General features: G+C 37.9%; 2 protein-coding genes across 3 annotated transcripts; one reads left to right on the forward strand and one right to left on the reverse strand.

Moving 5' to 3' along the window:
- The first annotated feature begins 5,647 nt into the window (after positions 1-5,647).
- Positions 5,648-8,016, forward strand: LOC116204851 (transcription factor JUNGBRUNNEN 1). 2 transcript variants are annotated; one of them, XM_031537184.1, is made up of 3 exons: positions 5,648-5,919; positions 6,669-6,982; positions 7,275-8,016. In XM_031537184.1, the coding sequence occupies exons 1-3, from the start codon at positions 5,712-5,714 to the stop codon at positions 7,725-7,727; spliced, it is 975 nt and encodes a 324-aa protein (XP_031393044.1). In that variant the 5' UTR covers positions 5,648-5,711; the 3' UTR covers positions 7,728-8,016. The 2 variants fall into 2 exon arrangements, with proteins under 2 accessions (XP_031393044.1, XP_031393045.1); XM_031537185.1 differs by having other exon boundaries at positions 6,672-6,982.
- A 776-nt stretch (positions 8,017-8,792) lies between these two features.
- LOC116204850 (switch-associated protein 70) lies at positions 8,793-13,618 on the reverse strand. Its single transcript, XM_031537183.1, has 10 exons — positions 13,459-13,618; positions 13,242-13,346; positions 12,223-12,284; positions 12,046-12,129; positions 11,888-11,919; positions 11,683-11,764; positions 11,131-11,359; positions 10,357-10,584; positions 9,908-10,200; positions 8,793-9,507 (listed from the first exon to the last, which is right to left on the reverse strand). The coding sequence occupies exons 1-10, from the start codon at positions 13,480-13,482 to the stop codon at positions 9,168-9,170; spliced, it is 1,479 nt and encodes a 492-aa protein (XP_031393043.1). The 5' UTR covers positions 13,483-13,618; the 3' UTR covers positions 8,793-9,167.
- Between the last annotated feature and the right edge of the window lie 791 nt (positions 13,619-14,409).

The raw sequence follows: 14,409 nt of genomic DNA on the forward strand, positions 1-14,409 counted from the left end.
GGGACTTCTTCAGGCAACTCCTCCTTCCCAACGAGGCTGTTGGAAGCTTTGGAGCTCCGGCTACATCGCCGGTAGGCTGAGGTGGCCGGAAGGGGGAGCCCAACTCCCGATCCTTCCCTCATCTTCTCTTCGAAAGAGAGAGATGGGGAGGAGGGAATGATCACAAAGGGGAAGGTTTCTAGCCAGAGCCTCTGATGACTTCATCGTAGAAAGGGATGGCCGGAAGATCCCCCTTGATATCTTGGTAACTACCCAGTCCCTTCTTATTTTTCGATTAGTTTGAAAATTATCTTCCACTTTTTTTAGTTTTATAAAGTTATTTTTAATATTTATTATTTTCCTAACTTTTGATTTATTATTTAATTTTTCTGAATCTTTAAAAAAAATTTATGAACTTTTTGTAATTTTTTGAATTTGAATTTTTTTTTATGTATTTTCTTTTTTTTTTTAAATGTTCAAAATTTCCATAATAATTAATTTATGTAATTTTTTCTGAACTTTTCTTCTATTTTTCAAAAACTTTCAAATTTTTTAATTTTTTAAAATTTAAAAAATTGAATGTTTTGTACTTTTTATTTAATTTTGGTTAATCTTATTTAATTTTTAAATTTTCTTTTCTAGCTTTTATTTTTTAAAATCTTTAAGAATTTTCTGAAATGGCGTGCGATGGTTGGTCTACATGTGCCATTTTAACTACCAGCTGTAAGCTTTTTCACGGGGTTAAGTCCACGACATCATTCGTTAACGGCCGGTTATGGAACTGACCAAAATTGTCAATTTTTGAAGAAATTTAGGATTGCTTTTTATAAAATTGAACTTGTAAGACTCATATTCAGGAAATGAAAAGCTTTTAGGATCACGCAATAATTCTTTTATAATCATTTTAAATACAGGTGAAAAAGATTTAACGTCGTTTACGTCCCGGGTCAGCACCGATTAATGGTCAGTTACGATTTGACCCATAAGTATCTAACGGAGCAAAAATTTAGGATTGAAAAGGCCAAAATGAAACATATAAGACTCGATGTAAAAAAATGGACAAACTTATAGCACCATTTATGCGATTCTCTCGAATTTAAAGCAATAACGCTCTCTTTCTGAGTCGTGGACCAGATGGAGACAACTGATAGAACAAGTTGAAAGATATAACTTGTACGTACTTAAATTTTAAGCGATAATCGATTTTGTCTAGTCATGCTATCGAGTATCGATGCCTCTTTAACCTCACCTTAAGCTTAAAGTCAAGGGTATAGGAAAAAAAATGCTCGTCATGCTATCATCAGAAGGCAACTTATGAACTATATATATCAAATGTCAATATACATACATACATACATACATACATACATATATTTACGTGATAATACACCGCTGCGGGTGAAATAATATATGATTATTTTAAATAGAAATATCTTTATGATAATTCCTTTGAATCCTCTAGTTTTCTATTTGCCTTCTACATGTCCGTAATCTGTTATGTGGATTTTTTTCTTGGGGATGAAAAGTATTTGTATGTAATTATAAATCGAAAATATGGCTTTTTGTTCTTTAAGAAATGAAACCATGCACTTAATATTACTTTATAAAAAAAGACGCACGCCCCCCCTTTTTCTATATATATATATATATATATATTTAGCTTCATTTTCTTAGTTCAGGTTAAAAAGCGTCAGTAAAAGTCATTTTTCTGTAGCGGCAATTAATTAACCCGCAATAGAAGATCAGGAAAATAACAACGAACCTCGTTGTTTTTTTTCCTTTAATTTTTTATTTTATTATGGTTACCAATAAGGTATGTTAGCAAATAACTGTGTAGGGTTCGCTTGTAAAACTCGATTATCTTCATAAAGAACAAATAAAATAAACAATGGAAGGGTACTTGATTAATTAGATTGACCAATTGTTGGTCACATTGCAAGCAACAAATTCTCGATGAAGAAATGTTTACTCATTCCTCTTATACCTCATATGACAATATTAACAGTGAATTGATTAATATTTAAATGATTGCTTATTTTATTTTTTTCGGTTGATAAATGATTGCTTATTTAGAATAAACATGAGTGCACAAGTCAACGCGAATTTTCTCTGGTCCAAGAAGGCTCGTTTTCCATTCCTTTTTTTTTCAAATATATAAAATATGTATTTTATTATATGTGAATAAAATTTGGTCATCAGAGGATCTTCTAGTGTTGGGCTGATTCATACTCACGAGAGCCTTCTTAAAGATAATTTTCAATGTATAAAATAGAAAAAAAAATAGCACCAGCTTACACCGTTTTAATACTATATTCACTTCATAGCACGGTTTTTAAATTTAGCATGCCAATACAAACCTTTTTTTTGGGTCAAATTTACCACACTATTAGGAGTCCGTTAAAAATGCCGAATGAAAGTTGAGCTGACAGCGGGTGTTTACCATCGACCACGGCTAGCTCCCCGCCCAGATGTAGCCGCCAAAGGCCTTAATCGTGCTAAATTTGATAAGAAAATTAGATAGTGTAGTATAACATGCTAAGTTTAGAAAGCGCGCTTATAGGTGAAAATAGTGTCAAAAACTCGAAACTTAGCTGATTGTTGTTAATTTGTCCATAATATATATATATTTATAGATCAAAATAAATGAAAGGGTCTCTGTGTTTGAATTTCTCTGGTGGCAAAAGACAAAAAGGTGAATAAGTCAAAGCACAAACAGGGCCACTGAGGTTGACTTTGTTTTGTAATGTATTGATCGATGGTATGCTATTCAACAAATAAATACTTCAAGAATTCCAAAAAGTTGTCTATTTTTAATTCATTATAAACATGCGCTTTTACCTGACTTTTATTAAGCTTTGTTGAATTTCCATTTTTCAAGATAAATTCAACATCTCTTATTTATTAATTATACTCTGACGATCATGTAACTATCAGTTAAATTCAGTTTATCTCATTGTTTACTTGTTCAAAAAAAGAAGAAGAGAAATTGGACGATTAATTTAACATAACAGTTTTTGTTTGTGATAATAATATAGGTACACTAGTATCGATGGCTTATGCACAAACCGGATGGTGTTATTATTTATACATATTATGGTGTTTGTGCATCGCATGTTCGTATATTTACATTATCGTTTGATACAATTAATTGTGCAAAATTTAATGGCAAGAGTTTACTATTAAGATGTTTATAATGGCCAATTGGTTGCTTTAGACGATAATGAAAGTTGATAAAGTGGGGTCAATGTAAGAGTCTCCGCTCAAAGTTTTACGAAAAATAGAAAAATATTAACAATAAATTAGAGTAAATTATCACTTTGATCCTCAAATTAGTAGCGAGCCAATACTTCAGGAACCAAATAATTTTTGCCACCACTTCAATCCTCCAGTTCCGATTCCGTCTTACATTTAGGTCCGGTTATAAATTCCTTTAACAGAAAGCTAATGTGGACATCTATATGGCACGAAAGATATCAAAAATACAATTTTGTAATGAAATTGCAAAAATTACATCATTTTAATGGTTTTTTTTTATTTCTGAATAAACCTGGGAGTAGACCAATTGGGATTGAGAGGGCAGTGGCCTACTGGGGAGCCCCTAGCCCGATCTACCCCTTCCATAAGTGAGAGAGCGTAAGGCCCCAATGATCTCCCCTTAGAGGGCGGTGACCGGAGTCCCCAATTGGTTTGCCCCGTTCTTACTCTCTGTTTCGTGGGAGGTCCTAGTGGCAAGTGATGCCCCTGGTGACCTCCCCTCAAGGGACAGTGATCGGCCGAGGGAGCCGACGAGAAAGGTAGGCCCTAAGGTGAGGTCACTAACTGCAGGTGGGGGTGAGCGCCCCCAGCCAGCCAGCCAGCCCCCCCCCCCGGACGAGCGGCCATAGACCTAAGGGGAGGTCGTCGGGTCGTCACATGCCGTCGGTGACCTCCCCTGCAAGGGAGGTGTCTGTCCAATCGATGTTTATTTAAATTTAAGAAGAAAATTCGCTAAAACGATGCCTTTTTGTTGCAATTTAATTTTGACATCATTAGTGCCACATAAACGTCCACTTGAGTTTTTCATTAAAAGAATTGATGGTCGGACCTAAATGTAAGACAGAATACGGAAGTGGGGGTGGCAAAATTATTTGGGTTCTTAACCGGTGGCTACAAATTTGAGCTACTTAATAATCTAATTAATGGTGAAAATTAATATTAAAAGTAAAAAAAATGAAGTTTTTTAAGTTTGGTAAATAATACAAATAGTACATGTAAATAGTAACAGCCATTATTTCAATGAATTAATCAAGGTTTGAATTGTGATGATAGAAAATTTTTTACGAAAATACCAAAAAAATAGTTTTCTTTTTATGAATTTGATAATTCATTCATTTAAATTTATGCCTAATAAAACAACATGACTAAAGGATACAATTTCTTTCTTTTTTATTAATTAAATATTGAAAAAAATAAAGTAAAATAAAATAATATGAACCAAAAGCAAAGAAATTTGCAAGAGTACTTATGAAAACCATGCCCAAGTCTCTCTTATAAAGCCCAAAATTAGTATATAACGTCATAGTATTTAGATATGCTACTACTAATTAACATCGTAATGTTATTACTTATAATTTTGTTAAAAAATACTATAAGTCACAAAACTCTATAATTCGGAAAACATATCAATCAGCTGTATATATGTGCATCAAAAGGTCATTATCAGGCTGATCCAATCACATCTCCATTTTCACATATACAGCTACGTGAAATGCCAATATACACCAACATGAGTTAGTTCGGGCGGTTCAATGTCTACTACTCTTAAGTAAGGTTTGAGGTTCGGATCTTGTGATAGTAGAAAATTCACAATTGTGAGCATTTTATCTTTTAGTTGGATCTTTTAAATTAGAGCTTGAATTAATTAGAACTCATGAGATTGGATACTAGGCAGCGTAGACCGGGGGGGGAGGGGTGGCGCTCGCATGTTCTCGAAGGATGAACTAAATGTCTATCTTGAAACCTTCAATGTTAATTTCTTACGTATCTCTTTTGCTCTTCTGAATTAAATGTCTTTCCGTATCTTGAAAAAGCCTTGCTGGATTGATTTTTTTGCTTTGATTGAAAGGGAAAGCAACATGATAAATTCCATTTGAAAAAATAATTATTGCTGCAGGAAAAAAACCCTAGTCATAGAAAAAAACACGAGGACTAGGATATATATAGATATCGAATATATATATATATATATATATATATATATATAGAGCTTCTGAGACGACTCAATCCAATTTCTTAATTCATAAAAATAAAAAATAAAAAATCACTATCAATGTGGTAGTCCAGCTGATAAAGGACTTCTCTTTCAAATGGGAGATCAAAGGATTAAAACTCGACTTAAATATGAAAGCGCTTGCGTTAGTAGACCCTTATCCTCTACTCTATGAGAGCTGTTCTGAATGTCTCACTGAGCCCTTTATCCATTCGAACGAATAGAACATTTAATGGTAGCTGTGGAGCCGTTCTGATCTCCAGAGGGGTTATTATAGAGGAAAAAAAATTCATCAAAAAAATCCAATAAAAAAAGATGTCAGAGCTCCAGACTTTGACCAAAATGTGGACCCCATCACATGATGATGAAGAAAATGTCTCCGAACCCTATAAACAAAGCCCTTCTCCTTCGAGACTTTTAATGAATGAAACCATATAGAGAGAGAGAGAGAGAGAGCCAGAGAGAGGGGGAGTAGAGATCGATCATGGAGGTGGCAATAACAAAGATGAATGGCAAGAACAGTAAGGAGGAAGAAGACGATGAAGAAGAGACCATAAAGTTGCCGGGGTTTCGGTTTCACCCGACCGATGAGGAGCTCGTATCGTTCTACCTGAGGAGGAAGGTGGAGAAGAAACCGCTAGAAGTTATCAAGCAGATCGACATATACAAATACGATCCTTGGGATCTTCCGAGTAAGGCCGCCTAGCTCGTGATCTTCCATACTCTGTTTATTCAGTTTTGAACTCGAGGAACCATTTTATACGAGTTAGACTGCATATTTCTATTTAATGTAACGATATGACAAAAGGTACTTTCTCTTGGTCAACTCGTTCATAATATGGCCGAAACCGTATCCAGTCTCCTCGTCACGACTCATGGTTTGATGCATATATATACAAGGTGAAGTCCAACTCAAAGAATCCTCGAAATGATTATGTAACTATTACGGGACAAAGGTTGTCGGATCGCTAGTCAGGCATCCTCAGGGCATTTCATATCGATAATAAGCTTGAATACTAGTGCTTAGCCACGATCAAGAAAGAGGTTATTTCCCTAAGAACATAATAGCTTTTGCTTAGTAGGGCTAATTGTTTCGTAACAATACTTGTTGCGTCAGTTTATCTGCAAAAGTGAACCGTCCATCGTGTAATTAACTTGTTGATTGACCATCCCTTGTTAGTTCTCTTTATTGTTTTAAGAAGGTTTTAGAAACATAGAAAACACGTACTGAATCATTACGCATTATTGGGGTATAAGATCTTCAAACTTTTTATGAGCAGACATATATATTATTGCCACCACTTCATGTCCAGTCTGGTACGTTTATATTGTTAGTTGGGACATTTTTTGCACTATATGTATGCGTGAAGAGACTATCTATACGATAAGTGGATTTGTCTCGAAACTATCTGATACAATGTTTTTTGTTGGGATGGCAAAGAAGAAGTTAGCAATGTCGGGGAGAAAGAGTGGTACTTCTTTTGCATGAGAGGAAGGAAGTACAGGAATAGCATAAGGCCCAACAGAGTCACGGGCTCGGGCTTCTGGAAAGCCACTGGAATTGACAAGCCGATATACGCCGCCAATGAGCCCCATGAGTGCATAGGTCTCAAGAAATCCTTAGTTTACTATCGCGGGAGCGCAGGGAAAGGCACCAAGACCGACTGGATGATGCACGAGTTCAGGCTCCCTCCCATAACCAAGAATAATAGTGCAGGTCTTGCTCCTCATACTAAGGACACTGCTCAAGAAGCGGTAAGGCTCAGTCTCAGTTGCATCCCTTTCATTCAATATATCTTAAGCACAACCAGGACAGAGTTTTTGTCACCGTTTCTTATTAGGGTATCAATAATTGATCAAAAGTTTTGTATATATTCGGGAATTCTATTATTGATCATCAATACATCGCTCTTCTCCTCTAACGTTGTGTTTCCAATATTATTGTTCTCAAATAATTCGTATTTGTCCAATTATCGGTACATGCGATATGTCTAGGAAAATGGCCAAAGCCTTACCGAAGAATTCTTCCTTTTTATTGTATTGGCAGGAAGTTTGGACCCTCTGCAGGATTTTCAAGAGGATCCCAACTCACAGGAAGTACACACCAGATCCGAAACAACACGTAAACACCAATACTGTCAAGTGCAATAACCCGATCACTGACTCATGTTCAAAAACCAGCAGCAGCTTCGAGTCTGAACACAGCAGTGAACAGTACATGAGCTTCACAGATTCGATGATCCGCCCGAACAGGGACCTAACAAGAGCAGCCATGGATAACACTTGCGTGGATGACCGGAACCCCTTGTTTCTAGCAGGTCATTTCAATTCCATGCCTCCTTATAGTCTGCCACCATTTCCAGGATCTTACTATCATCATCCCGGACTTTGGAATGCAAGCAGCGACGATCTGCTAACTTACGGGAGTAACTGGGATGAGCTGAGATCCGTCGTCGAGCGGGCCATTCATCACCATTCCCAAGCTTTTGACTGTACATAGTTACGAAAGAAGTCACGTATAGCTCGTCTTTACTGATTATAGATGCTTTGTATTTCTTTCTAAATCCTTTCTGATATACGAAATTACTACTTTACACAATAACACGGGCCTGTACAAGTAAATAAGTAGCACTGTCTGTGGCGATAACGGTTGTTCCATCTTATTATGCTGATGACGGACGATAGATTTTCGATGTAATATTTGCTGGATTATTCACATGCCATGAGGGCCCGTTAATGTAATTACATGTTCATAGACCTCGAATGTAAAGTCTTTTTCGGTTACAAAAGATGCCCACGGATCTAAAATATAAATAAGGGAAAGAGTATTAAGGAGACATGCAAAATCACATCGATGAAAATCGAACCTAAAACCTTGTGGTCGTAGTAGTTCCAGGCAATGGCATATTGTAAGCGCTTTACATGTAATTTCATAATCAGAATTCTAACTCCTATTAGGCCCAGGCTCTCAGGCTTTAGGGCTTCTAATTGCAAGGCCCGAGGGCTTCTAATCACGGGCTCCAAACAAAGAGCGAATAATTCTTTCATTTTTTTTTTATATATATAATTCAATGAAATTTCATTAAAACCTAAAGCTCAGTACATTAAGAGAATGCGGGAGTACGGGAGGAACAGAGCAAAACAGAGAGGACAAGTGGCTTTCCTTAGGAGTGCTAATGGCGCTGAAGTGAAGAGCCAAGAGATAAAAGTCAGTAAAAATATCCTTATAATTCCAAGGCGAACCATATGCTTTTGAATCCACTCGATTACCAAGCAAGAGCTGAACCGCGATGAGTTGCAAGACGACAGATGAAGGGCCTTCTTAACGGCAAGAAGCTCGCCGGGATTCGATACAATAATGCCAGTTAGAGCAGCAAACATACCAATTATGTCACCAGTTGTCTCGCAGAGGACACCTCCAATTCCTTGAAGGTCCAGGCAAAGAAAGAGTCCAAATTAAGAAAAGTCGTCACGAGTTGCTTTCGTCCAAATTAAGAGTCTCAGAATATTTTTTTCATATAAACACAAGTGCCAGGCGAGGGAGTCAAAGGCCCCTTGGCCCGTGTGATGACTCCAAGGATCCGGCATGGTTCATATCAATATCCACGCTGAATACCAGTCATCAATCCACAATGTCCCGGCATAGAATAGCAAGACCGATACAATCTTCATCAACCATCGAAAGATTTACATTACATGAAAGCTCCTCGGAAAGCTGGGGAGGACTACACATATACCATGGATAGCTTATTGTATACACATGGAAGATAAAACCGGAAGCATTCATTTCTGATGGAACAGACATGTCTGATCAATTAGGTCACAAGAAGATCAAATCATCCTATGACTAACACAGCTTCTCTGTTTTCCCTTTATATGGACTGCCGTCATCTGTGCTGGAACTGTTCGGTCGCAATATCTACCCTGCTGGATTCATATTTCAAGGTTGATGATGATAAGAGGCCACTCCTTGTTCTTGGGTGTCATGAACCACGGGAATGTCCAAGCTGCCGGCTTCCACCTGAGGTGGGCCCACTTCTCTAACATCAGCAATCCTCGCATCAGTTGCCTGGATATCACTCCACTCACCTTCTCGAACTGGCTGGGGATTGGCTTGGTCCTCTGACATGTGGATCACGCTCTCTCCAGAGACAGGGATTGCTCGAGAGACGCTGAGGCAGGCCTTGTCCACATTCTCCTCAGACGAGTCCACATGTTTCGTCATGTCCGAGCAGAACTCAACCTTCTCTTCAAACACTTGCTTCGAGTCGATGTGCTGTCTGTTCAGTTAAAAAGGGGAGAAATATTTTATTATCTAAGATGGTGATGTATGCATCACAAGGAGTGAAGCAAAGTTTTTCACAGGAACCCAAACTATATACAAGTTACGTTGAAAGTGAAGAATTGTAAGTCTGCAACTCAAATTTCAGAATTCAAGGAGGCGGCAAATGAAAGGTGCTGTCTTTATAATACTATCGAAGAAGATATTGACATTGAAGATATGTCGGTTCTAAGAAGATACTGACATTCCTTATGTTATCTTACGACCCTAATCTAGAGAAGAAGACAGACGGTATTCCACTGCAATATTTAGTGCAAACATAAGACAAGAAATTAAGGGGTGAAGATCCTACCATTGAATTACCAACTCTAGAACCTGTTCAGAAATTGAAAACTGACCTTTGAAGTTGTGCTTGAAGCACATTAACATATGCCAGAAGCTCTTGCTTGTCCTTCATTGCGGCCGACTCTTTCTGCTCAGCGTCCTTTATTTTAGCTTCAGCATCTGCTTCTGTTACCCTCACTTTCTCCTCAGCCCGTACCACAGCTGCTTCCAGTATGACAGCACGTTCCCTAGCTTTTGCAAGCTCTGAACGCCAGAGCTGTGCCTCCTGAAGGGCGGAGTCTCTTTGCTTAATCAATTGATCCCTTTCCCTAGTCAGGGCTGCAACCTTTTCATCAGATTCTTTTAGCTGGTCATGCAAAACCAAACATGTCATGGACAAATGAAATCAAATTGTTGAAAAAACAAGTTTTTATGAGCAAGAGAAGAATCCCCATGAAGTCATAAAATTTAAATCTAGACAATGTACAGAAAAAGTAGAAAAATATATCAGAAGTCATCCAACCTTTGTCTTTGACGACACCAACTGCTTCTCATATTTTTGTGTCAAGCGTTCAATTTCTGAACAAGCTATTCTCCTTTGTTCATCCATTGTGTGAGCGGCAGATGCTGCAGCCTCAGCAGCTTCGGCAGTCTCCGAGAGTTTCTCAGCAATTTCTTTAATAGTTGAATCACGTGCACGGAGATCCCTAGCCAAATTCTGCAGCTCCTCATCCTTAACCCGAAGCGTTTCCTGCAAACACATTTTCTCTCTTAGAATATTTAAGGTCAATAATAACATTCAGGTGATTGCTTCCCTCAAATATAGAAGCAGGTGAAAGCAGCAATAATCTATCAAGGCGAAAATCAGAGTGACCCTTAACAGCATATGCTGATAAAGCATATACAACATATTTCACGAAAATGTAACTGAAGAATAATATCAAGAACCAAAAAAGGAGATTGCATGCACACAGTTCACCTATGAAAAGCAGCCCAATCAGGCATATGTATGAATCCTTAAAAGATCACAAGTAGGATGGCAGTCATCCAAGTGGTGATAATGAAATGGCTCGCCTAAAGCAATCTTTGATACTACAAAATTATTACATAGTAAAAATATGGGACCCATACATTGGCCCTGAAAGGTGTCTCATGCAATTGAACTCTAGTGAGGCTCACATATTAACATGTAAAAAAGATGCCCAAATTCTCCACATCAAGATGATTACAATTGGCAATCTACATTCAATCAATATCATCTCTGTGAATATGTTGAAAGAAATTACTGCTTCTGTACCTTCATGATAGTCAAATCATCCATTGGACCGTCAATTGGTTTATTTGTCATCACTCCCAGAGCATTTCTCATTGACACCTGCATTGCTGCCTCAATTTCTTTTGAACATTCTAGAGCCGTCGAATTAGCTGCAGCAACTACAGTTGCCACAGTTCCCAATTTTGCGGAGCCATTACCGCTTAAGGAGTTCACAGCTTCTTTATGAGCCTTCAGAACCAACTGCGATGAACTGATGTGGAAAAGGGAAATGATGGTAAAACATAAGCATATGTATTGTACATTAACAACAGCAAGAGAAATTCCTAAAACCGCTCTAGGACCTTATTTACTAGATATATGCTGTCACCTCTCCACTTAACTTTCTTTTTTCAGGTTGGCCAACTTTCTTTATTCTTTTGAGTAAGGTTGAAAATGTGCTAAAATCTCTGCTCTTTTTTGACAGTAAGGATGAAACTGTTCCAATTGTTATTGCCATTCATAAGGTAAAGCATGAATGGATTTCATATGGTTTGACATAGACAAATATTGAATAGCAGGTTACCAAGTACTTACTGTAGTGTCGCGACCCAAGCTCTAGCTGCCCCAGGAGTTTCAGCACAGAGAAAATAGTCTTTCTTTGTTGGGGTGCCAATATCTACCAGTAAAGTTAAGTATCCACTTTCATGGATGAAGTTCATATATTAAGCATAATAACTTTAAGAAATAAACATAAAGGAGAATTGTCAAAGAACTTGTTGAACAGTGAAGAAGAGGATACAGAAACAGCAGCCATCATACTTCGGCAACCCACTGAAATATCACATAGAAGAGGAGGGAGAAACAGTATCAACCAATAAGTCAAATCCACTGCCAAAAGGAAAAAAGGCTAGCTGAATGCATCACAGAGCTTGTACAATTTATGAATCTAAATCTTACTGAAAGTTCACAGGAGATATTGTAATGGTGCTGTTTGCATCAAAGATAATGGTTCCCTTGACTGCAGGTTCATTTCTCCTAATCCTGACAAAATGGAACAACAAAAAAGCAAATTTTACCGCCAGCATTTCAGCGATAAAGAGAGAATGATGGAGATCTCATGGACAGCAAGCCTACTTGTATTCCATTCTCCCTGTGGTAGGGTCAAGGATCACCCATCGCTCATTCCACTTCCTCAGCTATTTAGAAGAGACAAGAGCAGAAGCTATCTATCAATACAAAGAATTATTGCAGGGATATCACAGGAACTTTGTGACCGTAAAATTCCCAGATTCACACAAGCTTTATGGAGCACACTGTCCCAAAAATATCAAGCAATTTCTTTTTCCAGTCTGGACTGGACAATCCATTCAAATTAGCATTTCATCCATTTTCATTCTAAACTGCAGAAAATATATCATTGACTTCCAGTTTTCCTTTTTCTTTTTCTTTGGATAAGCATAGTAGCTTGATAAACAAATCCTACAGTCTGAATCCCTATGGACAGATTGTCCAGAACTTGTCTCGTCCTCTAACTGGTCAATTACTTAATGTAATCTTCATGGACAGAATGAAGCATCTCACAACCCGGACAGCCAGCATTCCTCTTGTATTTCTTCATAGCAGGAACTAGTCCCTTTTGTGAGTATAAAAGAACTGTTATCTAGCCTCATCCAGTAGGTTTATAGGATTCAAAATGTCGCCACTTCCGAACAAACTATAACAAGCGTCCATCTTTCGAGCCTGATCAAATTAACTACCGACGATCGAACCTGGCACTAGTAATTCATGCACAAAGATCTAGAAACCCTTTTGATTTCTCCAAAAAACTCTGCACAAACTTAATCCTAATAGACCGATGCATGCACTTTAGCTCAAGAAATCCTTTCTCCAAACTGACAAAAGAAAATCCACCGGAACTCAATTTATGAGTATTGCTATCTCCGACATTCATCAGAATGGCCTAAATCTCAACAAAGCCCCTACTTTCTTCTCTCTGCGTGCCACCCTGATAAGCCCCATTCACCAATCGTAGCTCAAAATTCAAAGCTTTGAGTAGACCTCCAATGAGCAACGGATTATCGAGACACAATCACTAGATCATCAAAATTCACATACACTGATACATATAGACGAAAAGGGGCACCGGGACTCACAGTTTCGGATCGCTTGAGGAGTGGTCCCTGCAGCAGGTTCCTACCGGAGCCCGTGGCCAGCTGCCGCTTGATCTTCTCCAAGCTGTTCTCCGCATCTCCAGCTCTCTGCAGCAGAAATAACCACCATAAACCCTAGAACAGCTAGCTGAACGAGAAAACTGGGCACAGTGCAGACGCGTGGGTGCGTGCAAATGCAGACAGAGGACCGAGAACTGACCGTGGAAGCTCCATTAGAGGCCATAGCTGGGGAGATCAGAGAGATGGAAGAGCTGAATCAGCTGAGAACTAATCACCAGATTGAGATTCCGAAAGCCGAAGAGGTTTCTCTGCAGAGGCCGGTAGGTTTCATTTCCATGGACTGGCAGGTGGAGGTGACGGTGGAGGCTCATTTTCCCCTTTGTTTTTTTTTTTTTTGGAAAATTTTCAATCAAGTTTCAAACATTTTTCTGATGCTCGTGCCATGCTTAGACGGGTGAAAATCATCAATCTCATTAAAGCTGAAGGTCAGTTATTGTACTGTGTCATATAATATTATTATATGTAAATTTAATTTTAACCACAATTTGACAATGTTGAATAACATTTGAGTAATGAGACACCCAATGAAGAAACTAATTCACTAGCATTTGAAGTTTATTTATGTTATATTCCCATTTATAAACTTTTCACAAGCGATTGCACTAATCGTCGTCCAATCATATTTTGTCTTTTGTGAGAGTACAACTCGTTCATTTGTGTCGTATAGTGCAAATGAATCAAGGTACTCTCACGGAAAATATATAAATATATATATATATATATATATGGTCGGAGGTCTAGTGACTTGATCCTAAAAACTCCCAATTCCTTTGAAGTAAAATGAATTTGAACAGTTTATAATGAATAAAATATATATATAAAAAAAGAGAAATAAGAAATAAGAAGAAATGAAAGCGAAAGGGGATCGGATTTTATTTGTACTCTATCTAAGATTAATCTTGTCTATTCCCACCGTCTTGTGATTGTAAAAGGGGCGCGAGTGATATATTATTATCTCTATGAGTGAGTATGTTAGATTACAATAAGTAGTCACGTGTTTTATTATGAAATACTCGCCTCGAGCTTCAAAGAAGTTTGAGAGCCGGAGCTGGTTGAGTATGACATCGAGGCCGGTGTGGACTCGAAGAAG

This window comes from Punica granatum, chromosome 4 (genome assembly GCF_007655135.1).
Source record: "Punica granatum isolate Tunisia-2019 chromosome 4, ASM765513v2, whole genome shotgun sequence".
Taxonomy (NCBI): Eukaryota; Viridiplantae; Streptophyta; class Magnoliopsida; order Myrtales; family Lythraceae; genus Punica; species Punica granatum.

Excerpts from the sequence above, each read along its gene's own strand:
- LOC116204851 (XM_031537184.1), top strand. The coding sequence starts at position 5,712 with ATGGAGGTGGCAATAACAAAGATGAATGGCAAGAACAGTAAGGAGGAA. Across the intron at positions 5,920-6,668 it reads CGATCCTTGGGATCTTCCGA|AAGAAGTTAGCAATGTCGGG; the intron begins GTAAGGCCGCCT and ends GGGATGGCAAAG. Across the intron at positions 6,983-7,274 it reads AGGACACTGCTCAAGAAGCG|GAAGTTTGGACCCTCTGCAG; the intron begins GTAAGGCTCAGT and ends TTGTATTGGCAG.
- LOC116204850 (XM_031537183.1), bottom strand. The coding sequence starts at position 13,482 with ATGGCCTCTAATGGAGCTTCCACG. Across the intron at positions 10,585-11,130 it reads ATGATTTGACTATCATGAAG|GAAACGCTTCGGGTTAAGGA; the intron begins GTACAGAAGCAG and ends ATGTGTTTGCAG. Across the intron at positions 9,508-9,907 it reads CTTCAAGCACAACTTCAAAG|ACAGCACATCGACTCGAAGC; the intron begins GTCAGTTTTCAA and ends TTAACTGAACAG.